The 20,258-nt window shown below is 40.8% G+C and overlaps 1 protein-coding gene across 8 annotated transcripts in view; it reads left to right on the forward strand.

Annotated features, from left to right (window-relative positions):
* Window positions 1–2,820: 2,820 nt before the first annotated feature.
* TBC1D12 (TBC1 domain family member 12) overlaps window positions 2,821–20,258 on the forward strand; it is a 116,021-nt gene continuing 98,583 nt past the window's right edge. For 2 of the 8 annotated variants that reach the window (XM_086680414.1, XM_086680419.1), the window contains exon 1: window positions 2,822–3,953. In XM_086680414.1, coding sequence (XP_086536540.1) covers window positions 3,028–3,953 — 926 coding nt within the window. In that variant the 5' untranslated portion in view covers window positions 2,822–3,027. Of the gene's footprint in view, window positions 3,954–20,258 lie in introns of all 8 variants that reach the window. The other 6 variants (XM_086680413.1, XM_086680415.1, XR_015241746.1 and 3 more) reach the window with 6 other exon arrangements.

Below are 20,258 nucleotides of genomic sequence, written 5' to 3' on the forward strand. Positions count from 1 at the left end.
AATAGTCCCTCGTGTAAATATCACATTTTGTTTATTCATTCCTCTCTTGATGGACATTTGGGCTATTTCTGTCTTTTAGTTTTTATGAATCGTGCTGCTATGAATATCTATGTATAAGTGTTGCATGAAAATCTATTTTCACTTCTTTTGGGGTATATATCTAGGAATGGAATTACTGGGTCATAAGGTAATTCAGTGTTTAACTTTATGGGGGAACCACCAAACATTTTCCATACCAGCCATACCATTTACATTTCTACTAGCAAAGTTTGAGGATTCTACTTTTTCCACATCCTCTACAACAATTACATTCTACTTTTTTGAATATAGCCATTCTAGTCTGTTTGAGTGCTGTGCCATTGTGGGTTTTTTTTTTTTTTAAGAGTTTATTTATTTTGAGAGAGACATAGAGAGTAACCAGGGAGGGGCAGAGAGAGTTGGGGACAGAGGATCTGAAGCAGGTTCCTCCATGACAGCAGTGACCCCAATGCGGGTCTCAAACCCGTGAACTGTGAAATGATGACTCTCATTATCTGATGCTCAACCAACTGAGCCACCCAGGCACCCCTTAATAATTTTTAAAGTCATTGTGCTTTTGAATTTTTTTTTAATGTTTATTTATTTTTGAGAGAGACAGAGACAGAATGTGAGTGGGTTAGGGGCAGAGAGGGAGACACAGCATCCAAAGCAGGCTCCAGGCTATGAGCTGTCAGCACAGAGCCCAATGCGGGGTTCGAACCCATGAGCTGTGAGCTCATGACCTGAGCCGAAGTCGGATGCTCAACTGACTGAGCCACCCAGGTGCCCCAAGTCATTGTGGTTTTGATTTACATTTCCCTATTGACTAATGATATTGAGCATTACTTCATATGCATATTAATAGCTATTAGCATATCTTCTTTGGAGAAATGTCTGTTCAAGTCCTTTACCCAGTTTTATTTTTACTCAAAAAAAATATTTATTTTGAGAGAGAGAGAGTGCATAGGGAAGGGGCAGAGAGAGAGGGAGAGAGAGAATACCAAGCAGGCTCCATGCTGTCAGTGCAGAGCCTGAGTCGGGGCTTGATCCCAGTAACTGTGAGGTCATGACCTGAGCCAAAATCAAGAATCTGAGGCTTAACCAACTGAGCCACCAAGGTGCCCCCTTTTACCCTCTTTTAAATTGGGTTGTCTCATTGAATTGTAGGAGTTCTTTATATATTCTGGACACTAGATTTTTATCAGATATATGATTTACAAATATTTTCTCTTTCTGTATTAATTTTTCCAACTGTGTCCTAGAAGTAAGTTCTTCTGAAAGATCTTGACAATAAATACATTACTAACTATGCCTTTGCCACTTAGTCCTTCCTTAAGGCCTTCAAATATACTCATTATAAAAGACACCTGATGTTTCTTTTTTTTTAATTTTTTTTTTCAACTTTTTTCTTTTTATTTATTTTTGGGACAGAGAGAGACAGAGCATGAACGGGGGAGGGGCAGAGAGAGAGGGAGACACAGAATCGGAAACAGGCTCCAGGCTCCGAGCCATCAGCCCAGAGCCCGACGCAGGGCTCGACGCAGGGCTCGACGCAGGGCTCGACGCAGGGCTCGAACTCACGGACCGCGAGATCGTGACCTGGCTGAAGTCGGGCGCTTAACCGACTGCACCACCCAGGCGCCCCATAAGACACCTGATGTTTCTTAAACTGGTTGCTGGGTACAAGGGTGTCCATTTTATTTACGTATTTTACTACTACTCATATATAGGTTATACTCTCTCTCATATAAAGAAAAATATAAAGGCTTGACAATGCTGCTTCCTGTCATTACTACCCCATTCTCCTATTTCTGTCCTCTCTGTTCATTGACATACTTCTAGAATGAGTTGTCAATATTTTCCCCTTCATTTTATCTACAGCTAGTTCCTCTTTAATCCTTTGCAAAACAACTGTGTTGCCCATCTTGAAATAATGACACCTTTGAGCCTCTGCCCCACCTCCATCTTCATTCTTTCTTCCTAGGCCACGTCACTAATGACTCACCTTGTTGCAATATACAGATGACTCTTCAACCCGTGTCTCCAAACCCAAGCCCTTAACCCAAGTTTTATAATTCTATCCTGGATATTCCCGGCCTTTTACTTTACCAGATATATTTCCCCTATTAATCAAGTTTTGTTTTCCCCCCAATCCAAATCCCCATGTTTTCAAACCACATTAGTTTCAGTCTCAAGAGTTTTGTAGTAATTGCTGGTTCCTCCCTCTTCAATCCCTCCTTATAGCTGATCAGTTATCATGTCTTGTGACTTCTAAACGTCACCATTTCCACTCAGTGGCTGTCACTCCATTTTAATCCATTATCACAGGGTGCTGGAATTATTTCAATAGCCACTCTGTGCCCGACTCCATTTCCTCTCTCCTTGAGTGATACTGGAAGTCTTTAAGAAAAGCCATATGATGTAACATGGTGCTAGATAAGAAAGGTAACTTAATATTATGGAAGATGAAGTGGAGAAGGGAGAAGGGAGGGTGAAGCGCTGAAGCCCTAAATTATAGCAACGGCGATAGAGAAGATGCATGAAAAAGCGTAAAGTCGACTGAACAAGTGGAGCTGGGAGGGCTTACATCTAATATCCTGCATTCTACTCCCATAAATTAAGTACGTCAAGTGAATTTTTGTTAAGCGAGTCAAACCCGTGCCTCTGTAAGAGCTGTCACGCTCGGAGAGAGCCAACCAGCCTCCACCATCCAGATGGCGGATCCCAGATTGGCCGCCAGAGTGTCAGGGAGTGGGCCTCTCTAGCTACTGTCTCTATGGTTCGCAGAATATCCAGTTCGGGGGTTTGACCGGGCCGGCGTTAGTGCGTGCGCGAGCTCTGGCGCGTGCCCGCTCTCCCGCAACTGCCAGAAGCCCGGGGTGGGAGGGGTGGGTCTGGGAACGTTGCGGCGGCGGCCGCCGCGGCCCCAGCCCCCAGGGCTATTCCCGGTCCGAGTTTGCGCCGGGGACTCTTCCGTCGTCTCCTCAGGCGGCGCTCACCCGGCCCTAGATGGTGGGTCCGGAGGATGCAGGAGCCTGTTCGGGAAGAAACCCCAAGTTGCTCCCGCTGCCGGCGCCGGAGCCCGTGGGCCAGGACAGGAAGATGATCCGGGCCACGGGCGGCTTCGGCGGAGGCGTCGGCGCTGTGGAGCTGCCGGTGGAGGAGGAAGAGGAGAAGGAGACGCCGCCTCAGCAGCTCCTTAGGCGCTACCTCGCGGCGGCCGGGGGACAGCTGGAGCCGGGGCTGTGCTACTGTCCACTTCCCGCTGGCCAACCCCGCGCGCCGCCGACCCCGGCAGCCCCGCGCTCGGACGCCTGCCCGCGGGACTCAGGCTCCAAGCACCGAGGCGCGGAGGCGGCGGATGCCCGTGCGCCGCGGCACAGAGGCATGACCAACGGAGATTCGGGCTTTCTGCCGGGCCAGGACTGTCGCGACCTGGAGGAGCCTCGAGAGCTGGCCCGCGCGGGCGGCCGGGACCCGCGCCACCGCCGCCTTCCCCCGGAGGGGCCTGGCGACGAGGGCGCGGACGGTGAGGGCAGTCCGTCCGACTGGGCCGCGCCACTCGAGCACCCGCTGCGGAGCTGCTGCCTGGCGGCCGCGGACGCTGACAAGTCCCAAGGTGCGAGCAGCGGCTCGGGGGGCAGCCCGGCCAGCGACAGCAGCAGTAGCGAGGACTTGGAGCGGCCGGGAGCCGGCGCTGGGGGTCCACAGGAGGGCTCGTTGGCCGCCGCCTCCGCCGAAAGGACTAGCTCGGGCGCGGAGCCGCGCCCCGGCGTCTCGGACGTTCACGTGAACTCTCGGAACACGTTCGAGGTGAGCCGCGACCACCTGCCCCCAGCCGGGCCGCCGGTGCCCGCGCCCGCCGCGGAGCAGGGCGCCGCGGGGACCTCGGCCCGGGCTCGACGGAGCGGCGGTTTCGCCGACTTCTTCGCCAGGTACAGCGCAGGCTGCGCCGGGGCTCGGGGAGGGTTAGGGGTCGCGACGGGGACCGGGGCCAGGGCGGAGGTCGAGGCCAGGAACTGGCCGAGAGCGGCTTGGGGGCCGTCTCCGCGCGGGCTCTTGCTGGCGTCAGGACTTAGCTTTGATTTGTCACCGGCGAAGAGGAACTGGGTCTGCATTGTGTTGTGTGTAGGAGAAGTTGCCAACTTTGTGGGGAGCGAATCTCTCTCCCTGTGGGCTGGAGGCTATACCTGTTGTTGACACCTGGTTTCCGTGTATTCAGGCCTTGCCAGCGTGCTAAAGCCATAGCTGCAGTTTTGCTTCCTCCGGATAAGCAGACAACCTGCTCTGTTCTCGGTGTATTTTTACTGTACTACGAGGAGTAGGGTTGGGGAGTGGGGGTGAGCGCGGCGGTCTGTGTGTGCGGGTGTGGTTGTGAAAGAGAAAGGGAAGTCATTCTGCAGAGATGTCTAGTTGCGTGGAGTCTAAACCCATTCAACTAGCTTGGGAATTCCTGAAATTAGAAGTGGTTGTGTTTCATAGTGTTTATTCGTTTTAATGGCCTTTATTAAAATGCAGTCAGTTTGGAATTTAGAATTTGATTACAGCCCTTAAAAAGCCAAATGGCTATGGCGCTTTATCTAGAAAATCCCTCTTCTCTAGTGCCAGATAGGCCTACGCTTTTTTTCAGCAACCTTTTAGTTTTTGATGCTATTGTATTTGTGTTTTGACCTGCTATTCTTGAAATTGAGATATGGTGCTGGACATTGCAGATTTCAGAATAGGGCTTTGATAGGGATAAATAGTAAGAAATTACTCATCCTATTGCTCATTAACGAAATAGCAAATTTCCTGGAGTCAGATCTTGATATGCTTTTTTCCCCCCTTAATCTCTAGGCAAATAGGAAAGCATTCCCAACTTGTAAACTCTTCCAGAGTTCTCCTGTGTTTTGTTTCCTTTTCAGGGATCTTGATAGGAGTGAAAGAAACAAATTTTACAGCTCAAGTTTTAGAGGATTGTACAATTAGTGTGCATATTTGTAGACACAGGCACAATCTTCTCATTGTAATATTTTTTTCTACTTTATTATCCCTTATTTTTCCTGCTTATATAAATTCACAAATAATTTATAGTTTTTAAATCAAGATTGGGAAATCGTAATCTTGTGTTACTTATAGGATAAAATATATAGTAGTGAGATCTATGTGGGTATAGTTGCAAAAACATACTTAAAGCTTATAGTGGCAGTATTCTAAAAGCTCTCAAGGTGAACGAAGTTTATACATTTGTGAACTTGTGTGGCCTTTGGGTGGTTTAGTGGTCATGTTTTGATGTCAGGCAATTTTAGACTTGGGAGGGGCTTTGGAGATCACTAATTGAACCAGTATACCCAGAGTGCCTGCTTTGTGCCACCACTGGGAATAGAGATAATTTGGACACTGGTCCCTTATGTGGTGGTGGAGGGCAGTCTACTAGGGATTAAGTTTGAAGACAAATATGTATATATACATCACAATTTATGAATAATAGGGCAAATTTATTATAATAGGCTTTTTCATATTAACAGTAGGCAGGAATTTTGATATAATTAAAATTTTTCTTTAATCGGTTCATAGGACTTCACTAATAGTACTTCAGTTAATAAAGCTATTTGACATTCACGTAGCCACATTACTCATGTGCATCAGAGCACTGAATTTGAGTCAAAACAGGTACCATGAAGTTAATTTCTTTAAGCCCCAGGCTTTCTTCCTTCCTTCCTTCCTTCCTTTCTTTCTTTCTTTCTTTCTCTATCTATCTATCTATCTATCTATCTATCTATCTATCTATTTTGAGAGTGAGCTGAGGAGGGGCAGAGAGAGAAGGAGAGAGAATCCCAGGCAGGCTTTGTGCCATCACTGCAGAGCCAGACGAGGAGCTCCAACTCAAAAACAATAAGATCTTGACCCCAGCCGAAGTCAAGAGTCGGATGCTTAACAGACTGAGCCACCCAGGCGCCCCTAAGTCTCGGTTTTCTTAATTGAAATCTGAATGTCAAGATTCTAGATGTCATTACTTCTTTATATAACATTCTTGGAAAAGGGCACAGTCACGTTTAACCAAAACCTTAACTGAATTCTGAACACCCTAAAGGCAGAGACTATGATACTTTCTGAATCTACAATATCTAGCAGTGGTATGAAGAACTTTGCTCAAGTTGTGTTGAATTGGAAACTTTTATGGACTCTTTGTCTATTATTCTCTAGGTAATTTTGAAGAGATCTTCTATTCCTGGGCAGAATGATCAGAAATTTCCCTTGCCCTGACAACCTAAGAGGTTTTTTTCCCCCCCTTCGTGTGTATAATTGTCATTCTTAACTCGGAAGCTCTAGATAAGGGCTCCCTTTGGAGATATCTTGTTCTTGGATGTACTCTTGTTCTTGGGGGCAACCCCTACTGCAACTTCATTTTTTTGATGAGGAAGCGCACTATCTACATAAGGTGGTTTCGTTAGCTCATGGCAGAGATGGAATTAGAAGCCAAGATTCCTGATTTTCAGACCAGGTTTACATTTGATCATAATTTGTATTCACCTGTGGCTTTTTTTTTCCTCTCTCACCTGATTGTCCTCCATCTTTTCCTTCTTTCCACTTCCTCTCTTTTCTTGGCAAAAATCTGTCATAAATACTTTTAAGGAATAGTTTCACGTTTGCTTTAAGTAAAGAGGGGAGTATTTTACAGCAGCATATCTATTACTACAGAGTTATCTTAAAGTTTTCTAAATTGACAGAAGCTTCATTGAGTAGAGTAGAAATTATGTAGGAGCTAAAGGAATTTAGTCCAAGGTGAGACTGCTCTATCCTCATCTCCTGCTTTTTCTCCCCTCCCTTCCCTTCCAGGTGAGGTGAGTTGTATTTCAGTCCCTGTTGGGAACTTGCCTCAGCTTCACATGGGCATCTCTCTGTGAATTGTGACTTGACTATGGGAGCCCCACAAGTAATATTCCCTCAGATCCTTGGCCTTTTCCTGTCCGTAAATGTTTTAAAATGTTAGGTGACTACCACTATCTCTACTATCACCAACTTAACAGTGAGAAGGAGATGAAAACTTCAAAAAATCTCCTTTCCAGGTTAGCCTTCATTCTTCGAGGATCTCTTCATTACTCTTTTAAAAATAAATTTAAATTGTTTTATGGGTCCTTCAGGCAAATTCATGTCTTTTTTTTTTTTTCAAGCTAGAATGGTTTATTTTTCAGATAGATACAACCCTTTATAGATGTATTTTTTAAGCCATTTAATTCTCTTGCGTTTTCTTCAGATTGGCACAGTTATGGTTATTTAGAAACACACAGGTATCTGTGTCTCCAGGTAGTGCTGAGATATGTGTGTGTATATATATATATATATATTTTTTTTTTTTTCCACAAAGTCTTCATGTGAATTGTGAGAATTTGGTGGCCTTAAAGGGCATAGCTAATATTGAGAAGTATTGAAGACTCTTTCCTTCTTTTTAAAAAGAAAGTTGACTTTATAGATTATGAAACCTACAGATCCATGTAGCTTTTTCTAGAATTATTGACTTCTGAAACTTACTAAATGTTGTGGCAAAAAACTTTTCACAAAACTCTTTTTATTACACTTAGGCTGCACTTGATCTTAGCCAAAAGGCCAAGAAGCGATCACACTTAGGCTGAATAGTGAATACGAAAGGCTTTTTTAGTGATTTCTTTTTGTGTCTGTACAAACTCCATTCTCCACGATATGAAAATTATTCAGAATATATGTTTTTGTTAAATATGATATTGAGAATTTTAAATTCCTACAATTATAATTTTTCTTTACTTAACGTTCTCAGAAACAACAAGATGTACCACATTCATTTTTCACCTAGAATTTACACTCTTTGGCAAAATCATAATTCACCTAATTAACATAATTCACAAGCCATCATAGATTTCTGTCAGGTAGGACTCTCTTATTTGTTGCACGGTGTGTATTCCTCCCAGCCGACTAAAATAAAAACTACAGTGGGGCGCCTGGGTGGCTCAGTCGGTTAAGCGTCCGACTTCGGCTCAGGTCACCATCTTGCGGTCCCGTGAGTTCGAGCCCCGCGTCGGGCTCTGTGCTGACTGCTCAGAGCCTGGAGCCTGTTTCAGATTCTGTGCCTCCCTCTCTCTCTGACCCTCCCCTGTTCATGCTCTGTCTCTCTCTGTCTCGAAAATAAACGTTAAAAAAAATTTTTTTTAAATAAAATAAAATCTACAGTTTCAAAACCTATTTCTCAAAAAAACTAATTCAACATTTTAACAAAGAGGCAAAATACCAAACTTCTGATAAGTTTTAAAAGATTTTTATAGCTCCCTAAATCAAGCTTTTCTTTTCTTTTCCTTTTTCTTTTCTAATGTTTGTTTACTTATTTTGAGAAAGAAAGAGTGCCTGCAAGCCAGGAGCAGGGGAAGGGCAGAAAGAGAGAGGGAAAGAGAATCCCAAGCAGGCTCCACACCCAGTGCTGAGCTGGTTAACAGGGGCTCAATCTCACAACTGAGATCATGACCAGAACCAAAATCAAGGGTCAGGACTCTTAACTGACTGAGCTACCCAGGAGGTCCAGCATTTCTTTAATATAGGTGTGGTGTAATTCTGTGTAAGGAGAATGAAGGAATATCTGGATCTAAATATTACATTTTTGTTACTACACAGAGAGTATAAAAGTAAACATGAAAATAATCATTTCTGTGTCTGTAATGAAACTCCTTTGGACATTGCTTATATGTTAATATAAGTAAAATGTTTGAAATTTTTAGGAAAGCTGAAAAGAATATGTAATTAATTGCTCTAGAATAAAAATAAGAGTCTTTTAAGATTTTAGAGTGTCATGAAGCAACCAATTATATTAGACTTAGGAGCTAATGGCTCAGGAGTGTTTTTATTTGTTTCCTGTGTCTGATACCCAGCCCCTCAACTCTGTCAACTCCCCTCCCCCTCTCTAAACACAAAGCACTAAATCACTGGAAATCCAGCTCTGGTTTTCAAGGATTTTACCTTAGAAATTCATGGTTTTAAGGTGGATGCTTGAAAATGTGGTAATCTGAATATAAATCAGGTATAAAATAGTGGGAAACTACAATTTTTATGAGACTAAGATAATTTTAAGTACTCAAATATTATTTTGAAGTGTGAGATTAAATCAACATTTTTAACACAATATCCCAATAACAAAGCAGATTATTACTCTTTGGTAGAAATTTTATGAACTATTAAAAATGGGCATAGAGGGGCGCCTGGGTGGCGCAGTCGGTTAAGCGCCCGACTTCAGCCAGGTCACGATCTTGTGGTCCGTGGGTTCGAGCCCCGCGTCGGGCTCTGGGCTGATGGCTCAGAGCCTGGAGCCTGTTTCCGATTCTGTGTCTCCCTCTCTCTCTGCCCCTCCCCCGTTCATGCTCTGTCTCTCTCTGTCCCAAAAATAAATAAACGTTGAAAAAAAAAAATTAAAAAAAAAATGGGCATAGAGATTTACTTTATTTTTAAAATACTTTTTATTTTAGACTAGTGTTAGATTTACAAAAAAGTTGCAAAGATAGCACAGGGAGTTCTGGTATACTCCTCACCCAGTTCCCCTTTTGTTAACATCACATTGTGGTACATTTTTCACAACTAAGAAAGCAACATTTGTGTATTACTATTAATTAAACTTACATGTCATTCAGCATAGAGATACTGACTAAAAGATTTTTATTTGGTGCGTAGTTGTGTTTTACTGTATAATAAACCTTTAAATTCGAAGGGACTTCAGGGATCACTTCATTCATCACTTAATATCCTACATAAAATCAACAGTGCTGTTATCAGAGAAATCTTTTATTTGCTAGATATCACCTAGTAAGGTGGTATTAATTTAATATTGGAAATGAGTTAGGTATGGTAGTGAGTTGTTCTTTCAGGGGGGTCCTAGAGCATTGATTTTTTAAGCTTTCAGTTCAAACTATTTGGGGCATGGGGCACCTGGGTGGCTCAGTTGGTTAAGCGTCCAACTTCTGCTCAGGTCATGATCTTACAGCTCATGAGTTCAAGCCCCACATCGGGCTCTGTGCTGACAGCTCAGAACCTGGAGCCTGCTTCAGATTCTGTGTCTCCCTCTCTCTCTGCCCCTTCCCACTCATGCTCTGTCTCTCTGTCTTAAAAATAAATAAAACATCAAACTATTTGGGGCAGTATTTACAAGATTTAACAACCAGTACCTACCTATGTGCCTCTAGAAAAATATGAAATCATATTTTAATTCTACATAATTTCACATTTGTCCAAAATTATTTTTTTGTGTATTTTCTTTTCTAATTCTCTAAATATTCCTGTGACCTTTTAAGGAATTTTTTATTTTACAATTTTATTTTACAATTATTTGCCCACAGTGAATTAATAAAAGAATCAGAACTAGACCAAAGATCTGATTCCTAGGATTTGAAGCTAATGTACCAATTTCTGTGAATCATGAGAAGTTTATGAACAAAAACATAGCTTTTGGTGTAGTGAAAATACTATTTGAGAGATAAGAAACTTGGTTTTTGTCCTGGGTAGCTTTTGCCATTAAATAATTGTGTGACCTTGGGCAAAATAATTCTAGATTTTTTCCCTTATAATTTCTTTGGAGTAGGAGAGAGAATAGGGTAATGAAGTAAATTCTAGTTAATCAACATATTGGAATTTGAGACCTTAACTTCCTGACCATGAGTTATGTCTCAAAGGTTGCCAGTGTTCTACTTGGGCAAACTAATAGCTTAATGAATAATTCCTAACTTTTGTTATACTTCAAAATTACCTGAAAACACATTTAAAAAAATTGGATTCTCCAGAATCCACAACCCCTACCTTGTCAGATTCAGAGGACTTGCTTTTTGGCAGATGGCATATACAAACTACAGGATAGTGTAGTGATAAAAAATGCTGGTTCTGGAATTAGATCGCCTTGGTTTGAATTAGCTTACCTAGCTGTATAATTCTGAACAAGTTACTTGACCCCTCTGGACCTTCGCCAAGTCATCCATAAAGTAAAGATAATGGTGATACCTACCTCATGAGATTGTCCATGAGATAATGTTCTCAGTGCCTTGTACTTGTTGTGTGGTATAGGGGGAAGGTTCAGATGTTGTTACTTAAACTTCATCAAGACAGCCACAGTCCCTTCCCCAGCTTCATCACTGAAATCCATTGGTTGAAAGAAAGAAAGAGAGAGAGAGAGAGAGAGAGAAGGAAGGAAGGAAGGAAGGAAGGAAGGAAGGAAGGAAGGAAGGAAGGAAGAAATGAATGGATTTTTTTGTGTACTACCTGAAGAAACATTATACAATTTGTGTAGTAGATTTTTAAACATAATTTGTATTTGGTATTGGATGGGTGTTAAAATGGACTGTAATGTAATAATCTAAAATTTTCAGAAGTCTTGAAGCTTTGACTAAAAAGCAAATCTGAGAAGGAACTGAAAGGAAGGAATGTTGAGAAAGATTAAAATATTTGTATCTTTTATTGTTCTAAGGAACTTATAGACAGGCAAAGCCAGTTTTTAAGTTAAATTCATGAAATGTTTAGCTTGGCTCACTCATACATTTCATGCTTAGTATGTTGTGGTGGGAAAGCTTTGGGAAGAGTGGAAACATTTGGAGATTTTTGAGGTGACACATCTGTTACTCATCTCTATGTGTACTGAGAAGGGAAAGTCAGTCCTTTTTGAGGCTGCATATTTCTTCCTGGGAACTCCTTTTAGCTACGCTCAGTTGTCCCCAGGTAGTTTTCAGTGATAGTTGCTTGGACCCTACTACAGTAATTCTTAAACTTTCGTGTATTTTAAAATTACCTGGAGGGAGGAGGTTGTTAAGAATTCAGATTCCTTAAGTTCCCCCCCCCCCCCATCCTTTGATTCACTAGATCTTTTGTGGGGCCCAGCAGGAATCCAAATATTTAACTAGGACTCCCCAGAAGGATTCTGATGCAGGTGGTTCCCAGACATTATTACTGAAATAATTGTTGATAGGCAGGTCTCCTCAGATAATAATTGAAAGAAGGTGCAACATGCATTTATAGCTCACATTACCTTATTGTTTTAAACTTGGATCATATGTAGGTCCTCTGTAATTGGAGAGAGTAAGTACAGATACAGTAGAGAAGTATTTTGCTGACCTTCACTAGATTGAGAAGTTATCTCTGCCTGATTAAATCTTAGCTTCCTTTTTTTATTCCCCCCTTTAGTGGGAAGGGTCCTTTACTTTTATTTTATACTATGTGGAAAGCCTTGCTTGCCTGTTCTGTGAAAAGCTTTAACTTTCAAAACCTTACTCAGATCTTTTCAACATGGAGTCATAACTTTATCTCCCTTTATTTATAGCTCATCAAAAAAAAGTGTTAATTTTCCTCCTTCTGCTGCTAGTTGTAACTCTTTTCCATGCCTTTAAGAAAAACTACTGCAGATTGCACATGGCTTATTTCCCTCTAGAATTTGCTGTTTCAGCCTTTCTTGGACTTCTTATTTCTGTGGCCAAAAGAAGAAAGAGATGGAAACCCATGTGACTGTCTGGGTTTTCAGCAGGCTCTTTCCTGCAATTAAGAGAAGTTTACCTTAGGAAACCAAACTACAGGTTGTGCTCCTAGTTAGAGCTTGTTTGAGAGTGAGCTTGATAATGTGTTTAATTTACCTTTGAATTTGGCTTTTTGATTTCTTTTTAATTTGAATTTTATTTTGGGATACATTTCTTGGCTAAAAAATATTTCCATCTGTCTGTTTCTAACCCCACAGAGATTAAAACATCTTAAGTTTGGAACTGAACATGATAGTTTTGAAATCAAATTATGTGCTATTTTCTCATATTTTCCAAAATACTGTAATGTATACCTACCCATCATACATGGGGCATTATTTACAATTTCCAAATCTGGTTTTCATCAAGAATGTTTGTAGTTATCGTCTAGTCAAGGAGGGGAAATACTTTTGTTCCCCCAAGAGAAAGGTATTCACAAACTGTAAGTTTAATTGTTTTTTGTAAGAAAAACAGAAAATGCTCATTTTTTGGCTTAAAAAATAGAAATTTATTTTCTGCGAGTTCTGTAGGTTAGAAGTCCAACATCAGCCTCAATGGACTAAAATCATGATGTCAGCAGGGCCCCATTCTTCTCTAGAGGCTTAAGGGGGGAGGGTCCATTTCCTTCAGAAAATGCTCATATTATTTGCTTTTGAAAAACAGGATGGGTTATGAAATAAAACTGAGGATAAATACTTTGTTTCCATACTATTCCAGTTAAGGTGGTAAGAAAAAAGATAAAGAAGATTGGAAGTTGTGAAGGTGTAAGTTAGAGACAGAAGAAACTGTTAAGAGAATGAGTTTGAAGATGTATGTACAGAGAAAAATTGTCGAGGAACATACATGTTGTCGGTTGGAAGTTAGCTCTGCACTTTGGCCTCTAGGCTTAAGAGTATTACTACAGATTATGCTTATATTTATTTTTCTACTCTGCTTACCTCAATGCCTTTGTAGAAGTTTCTGGCAACTTCTTAAAGATATCTGCTATACCTCCCTCTTAACTTCCCTAGTGTTCCATCCTCTCATGGCCTCATAATAGGTCATATTGTGCAGCAGAAATATCTTTTAATGACAACTGATATATATAAAGTTTTAATTAAGGCTCTAAAAGTTTAGGTATTAATATGATAGATTCAGATATTAGTACAATTTGGGGCACCTGGGTGACTCAGTCAGTTGAGTGTCTGACTCTTGGTTTAGGCTCAGGTCATGATCCCAGAGTTGTGGGATCGAGCCCCACATCAGACTCTGCATGGATCCTGGAGCCTGCTTGAGATTCTCCCTCTCTCTCTCTCTCTCTCTCTCTCTCTCTTTTTCTATCCCTCTGCCACTCTTCCCCCACTCGCACGCTCTTTTTCTCTCCGTAAAAAGTTTAAAAAAAAAAAAAAAGAGAGAGCGAGAGGTGCCTGGATGGCTCAGTAGGTTACGGCTCTAACTTCGGCTCAGGTCATGATCTCACGGTTTCGTGACTTTGAGCCCCTCATTGGGCTGTGTGCTGATAGCATGGAGCGTGCTTGGGATTCTTTCTCTCTCCCTCTCTCACTGCCCCTCTCCTGCTCATGCTGTCTCTCTCTCAAAAATAAGTAAATAAAAAAACTTAGAAGAGACACTTACTTTGGTCACTAGAAGGTTACTATATTGCTGGAAGATAGGTTCTATGATGGGTACCATCAGTTCAAGAAGTACTTCTAGGTTGACCTGAGCAAAAGGTCAACAAAACAAACCAACAGTAACCACCACCTTAGAGCTAAGTGTGTTTGTCTCTTTATTCTTAGAGAGTTTAAGGCACCTGATGGATGTTGTTTAGCCTCTGCTTGATTTCTTTTACTAACAAGGTCAGTTTCCTCAAGGCAGCCTATTGAGGGTGGTATTAATTGTTAGAAGGTTCTTTATGTGGAATCACAGCGTATCTCTTTGTAATGTTTCTGGTCCTGATTTGCCCTTTAGAGCCACAAAGAATAAGTCAGGTTTTTTTGTTTTTGTTTTGTTGTTTTGTTTTGTTTTGTTTTTTTTACATAATCACCCTTCAGAAATTTAAAGATTATTTCTGAACCTCTTTTTTGTTTTTGGACCCTCTGGCCTAAGCATACATAGTTCTTACGAGTTAGTTTGCAGTTTTCTTACCATTTATTTATTTAACAAATGGTTTTCAGCCTTATTATGTGTATGAGGCACTAAGGAAATTAAGCAATATTAAACTTAAGGTGGGGGAGTCACATAAATCAGTAGTTACACAGTACTTGATTAGTGTTATAAAAGAAGGTACAGGATGAATCAGCAGCACTGAAGGAGTGATTAACTTTGGGGTAGGAAGTTAGGAAGCTTAGGGGTAGGTAGATGAAACAAGAATGCTTGGGAATGGCCGAGATTGGAATGAGGCCAACTGAAGACTGTACAGGCACACAACATGATGTGCGGAATTTATACATGAAATAGCACAGCACTTTTGGGACTGCAGATACTCAGTGTGACCGCCTTTAGTGCAGGTAAGGTAGAGTGTCAAAAACTGAGGCAAAAAGGTTGAAGCTACATTATGAGGAAGTTTATGACAGAAGTTAACAATTTGAACTTATTCCATGAAGGGTAGCAGTGCACAGGACCTTTGATGGACTTTTAAAATAAGGACAGCATGCTCAGAATTGCATTCTATTTTAAAAATTTTTTAACTTGATTTATTTTTGAGAGACAGTGCAAGTGGGGCAGGGTTGGGGGCAGAGAGAGAGGGAAAGAGAATCCTGAGCAAGCTCCCCATTGTCAGCGCAGAGCCCGAGGTGGGGCTTGAACTCACAAACCATGAGATCATGACCTGAGCTGAAACCAAGAGTCGGACATTTAACTGGCTGAGCCACCCAGGCACCTCCATTTTATTTTATTTTTTAAATGTTTATTTTTGAGTGAGTGAGAGAGAGGGCGAGAGAGCACACTTGAGCCTGAACTGGGGTGGGGCAGAGAGAGAGAGAGAAGGACTGATGGTCCGAATGGGCTCTCTTGCTGACAGCAGAGAGCCTGATGTGGGGCTCGAACTCACAGACTGTGAGATCATGACCTGACCCACAATCAAGAGTCAGAAGCTTAACTGACTGAGCCACCCAGGGGCCCCTCAGAATTGCATTTTAGAACACTGACTCTTGCAGCAGAGTGGCAGATGATTTGGGACTTGTGAAACCAGGGCTTGGATATACACTTGTGGTAGTTGATGTAAATAACAGTCAATCCTTGTCAGAAGGAATCACTAACAAATTGAATGACATATCTTACACACCAGTAGCCTTTTTGTGAAGCTTTAAGGGGGGAAAACTTTGAATCTGATTTTTGTTTTGAGGGAAGTGGGATGACATGAAAATGGAGAGTCATGTGAAAAATTATGTCTGTCATGTTTTATAAGGAATTTGATGAGGGGGAAAAGACCCCATAATAGCTCTTAGGCTTGTGGTTTTGCTGTCATGGATCAGAAAGGAAACAACTTCAGGGAAAACCCTGAGAGTGTAAAGTTGTAAAATGAAGACTACATCCAGTGTGCACACACGTTCTGTACATTGCTTCATAAAAGTGGATGCTGGCAGTATGCCTTTTGGCCATTTTTGAGGATTGAATGAGGTAGACGAAGTAGCGAGACTTCGTAATTACTTGTTGTGTATGTATCTCTTCTAGTAAGATACAGATTCCCTGGAGAAAGGGAACATGTCTTTCTTGCTCTTTTTTTTTTTTTTTTTTTTTTTTTTTTGTCTCTGCATGGAAACATGGAGCCTTGTATGTATAGGAACACAAGGATTTATTGGATTAAATACTGTTTAAAAGGTATAAGAATGTAATACAGTTAAACGTCTGGAACCTTTGAAGTGGTCACTCTGGGAGGCTCTCTACTTGTTACTTTAATAGGTATCATTTCTCAAAGTATTTTGGTGCCTGTCTTCGGGGAGATGTTTCTGTAGGAGAGAAACCAGTTGGGCAATGTAGGATGGGACTGAAGAACTGAATGTTGGAGGGGAGTCAAAGCTAAAATACATTAGGAAGCCAACCAAGCAAATTCAGTTGTACATTAACTGTACTGGAAGAAGTACTCTAACTAATATCCTAGTATAATAGATTTATCCCCAAGCAGATAGTTAGACATAATATGTGAATAGTTGAGGTTTGTACAAACAGGCATAAATGATTTCACTTTCATATTCTTTTCAAGGATTAAGTAAAGTCAGAGAGACTTGGGGTCTACCAACCCTTAAATTTGGTTATCTTGGGTAGATCTGGCTATATCAGTTTAATTTTGGTGGAGCCTAAAACTCTTGTTACTTACCACTGGGTTTGCAAAACAGTCCATATTTTAAAGGACTAACTTTTATATAGATTATGAAAAAATCTATACTACACCGGCTATAACTGACAGTGTTACAATGTAAAAGAAATGTGAAACTCTGATAAATGTTGCCTTTATGATGTTGCAAGTTTTGAAATATCCTTTATATTTTTTCCACTTGTGAGGTAAATCATTTTCTTTAGCTTTTCTTTTTTTTTTTTTTTTTTAACGTTTATTTATTATTGAGAGACAAAGACATAGAGTGTGAGCAGGGGAGGGGTGGAGAGAGGGAAGACACAGAATCTGAAGCTGGCTCCAGGCTCTGAGCTGTCAGCACAGAGCCCGACACGGGGCTCAAACTCACAAACCGCGAGATCATGACCTGAGCCGAAGTCGGTTGCCCAGCCAACTGAGCCACCCAGGCGCCCCTTCTTTAGCTTTTCTGACTAGCAAAACAAATTATTCTCAATTTCAGTAGAACTAGATGTATCACTCTTTTATATTTTTGATCTTTTATTGATAGCAAACACACTCATCTTTTATCATTTTATTCATTATTCATTCTTTATTCATTCTTAAGAAACCGTACCAAATAATATTTGTTTACTGTCACACATTTGTCTATTATTAGCCTGCATTTTAGATTTGCTAAAACTTAAAACCAGCTCATGTAAATAGCTTTCAATATAAACAGTTTTGTATTTTCTTTAAAAAGCTTTAAACAGTGAAATTTAGTTTTCTGTTTAATATTTTTAATTCCAGACACAGCCAGAAAAAAAATAAAAGTGAATCTCCTTGAAATAGTTCTTACTTTACAAAGTTGTGTGGTTTAGATACAGTTTTTGGTTTGGCATACTTATTAATACTGAAAGATGTGGGTTTAGTCTTAACAGACTGGTTAAACTGGTGACCATGTTTTAAGAACTGATAACTGGAAGTTTAGTTTTAGAAACCTGTTAAAATTTTATTATAGTGAAATACATATAAAATTTACCATCGGTAACATTTGATGTATTCATGCTGTTGTGCAGGCATCACAACTGTTTAGTTCCAAAACATTTCATTACTCAGAAAGGAAATTCCATGTCCATTAACAGTCACTCCACTCCCTTCTCCCCCCAAGTCCCTGGCAACCACTAATCTATGTCCTTAGTGGGTTTGTGTATTATGAATATTTTGTATAAATGAAATCATATATGGCCTTTTGTGTCTTCTTTCACTTAGCATAATGTTTTCAGGGCCCATCCATGTTGTAGTGTGTATCAGTACATAGTTTTGATGGCTGAATAGTATTCCACTATGTGGATATATCACATTTTGTTTATCCACTTATGCATTGACAGACATTTGGGTTGTTTTCACCTTTTGGTTTTTATGAATAGTGTGGACATTTGTGCGCAAGTTTTTTTGTTTTTGTTTGTTTTTAATACCTCTCAAGTTATTTTGGGTGTTACATCTAGGAGTGGAATTGTTGGGTCATATTCTAAATGTTTAACGTATTGAGGAACCGCCAGTTGTTTTCAACAGCAGCTGCACCATTTTACATTCCCACCAGCTGTGTACAAGGATTCCACTTAATCATCTCCTCTCCCAATGCCTATCATTTTCCTTTTTTTTTTTTTTCTTTTTCTAGTTGTAGCCATCCTAGTGAGTATGGAATAGTATCTTATGGTGGTTTTGCATTTCCCCAATGGCTAATGATGTTGAGCATATTTTCATGTGCTTGTTGAACATTTGTGTATCTTCTTTGGAGAAATGTTTATCAAATCTTTTGTCCATTAAAAAATTTTTTTTAATGGTTATTTATTTTTGAGAGGGAGGGGGAGGGGCAGAGAGAGAGGGAGACACAGAGTCTGAAGTAGACTCCAGGGTCTAAGCTGTCGGTACAGAGCCCGACATGGGGTCCCAACCCGTGAACCCGTGAGATCATGATCTGAGCCAAAGTCTGACACTTAACTGAATGAACCACCCAGGTGCCCCCCTTTTGCCCATTTTAATTGGGCTGTTTGTAGTTTTGTTGTTGAGCTATATGAGTTCTTTATATACTCTGGATACTAGCCCTTTATTACATATTGGTAATTTGGAAATGTGTCCTCCTGTGGCTTGTCTTTACACTTTCTTGATAGTATCATTTGATGTACAAAAGTAGAAACTTTTTAGATTGGCTATATTGCACTTCTAAGTATGTGTAACCAACTTAGTTTGTACTTAGGGGAAATAAAATATGTATATAAGCTATCTAGAGCATAGAGACAGGAAAGTACAGAATGTATGAAAAAGTATAGAGTTTGGCTCATATGTTAGGGTTATTTTCTGCAGTTTTAAGGAACAGAAGCCCACCTAAACTACCTTAAATGAAGGAAGGTTTATTATAGGCATGTAATAGGCATCTTGTGGATATTTTGGAAATACGAAATAAAATATATCTGGACTATATAGAGTGCCTGAAACAGTGGTTTCTCGGCTTTTCAACGGATGGTTTTTCTCATCTCTTTTCTGTCTCCTGGTTGTTCGATGCATGGTTTCCACCTGCAAAAACCCTATAAAGCTATCTCAGCTCTCTCTACCTGATTATCAGTTCATGCATCTTCCAGGCTTCGACTGACTCAATCTCTAAGTCTTCTATTTAAAAATCCTGGGAGGGGGCGCCTGGGTGGCTCAGTCAGTTAAGCTTCTGACTCTTGGTTTTGGCTCATGTCACTATCTCATAGTTTGTGGAATTGAGCCCTGCACTGGGCTCTGTGTTGGCAGCATGGAGCCTGCTTGGGATGCTCTGTCTTCCTGTCTCTCTGCCCCTCCACCACTCATGCTGTCTCTCTCTCTCTCTCTCTCCAAATAAATAAATAAATTAAAAAAAATTCCTGGGAATCTGATTGTCTCAGCCTATGAATGAATTTGTTCCTATTTTATCAGAGTGCAGTCTAATCAGCACTGAAGGGCAAGGCCATATGATACAAATGCAGTCACATTGGGCTACTGCTTCAGCAGGGATTGGTGCAAACGCACAAAGAAGTGGGAGCAGGTCGCAGGTATGCTGCAGCTACATATGTTTTTCTTAGTTGTGGAAATAATAGTGGGAACTAATGATGGAAAGATTATATGGGTACAAGTGGTGAATAGATTTTAATACTAGGGTGAAGAATTAAAATTTTTCCATAGATATTAGGGACTGTTGAGGATTTGGGGGCAAAGAAATAAAATGATCTGTTCTTTCCTATTCATACTTTGGAGTTTATCCTAGCCAGAATGAGTTGTCATTCTCCTCTCTAATTTCTGTTTGCCTGAATCCTCCCTTGTTCATTCAACAAGCATATTTGGACACCAACTCTATTCCAGGAAAGAAAGGAGCTAGAATAAGGCCTTTCTGGTAAAGTCAGTGATGATCATATTGTGGACATAAATTGAAAGGCTATGATGTGATACTAGCAGGGAGCATGAGATGGGGGAGACAAGATTTACTTCTC

The sequence above is a fragment of the Puma concolor genome, chromosome D2 (genome assembly GCF_028749965.1).
Source record: "Puma concolor isolate L17-30 chromosome D2, mPumCon1.1.hap2, whole genome shotgun sequence".
In the NCBI taxonomy this organism is placed as follows: Eukaryota; Metazoa; Chordata; class Mammalia; order Carnivora; family Felidae; genus Puma; species Puma concolor.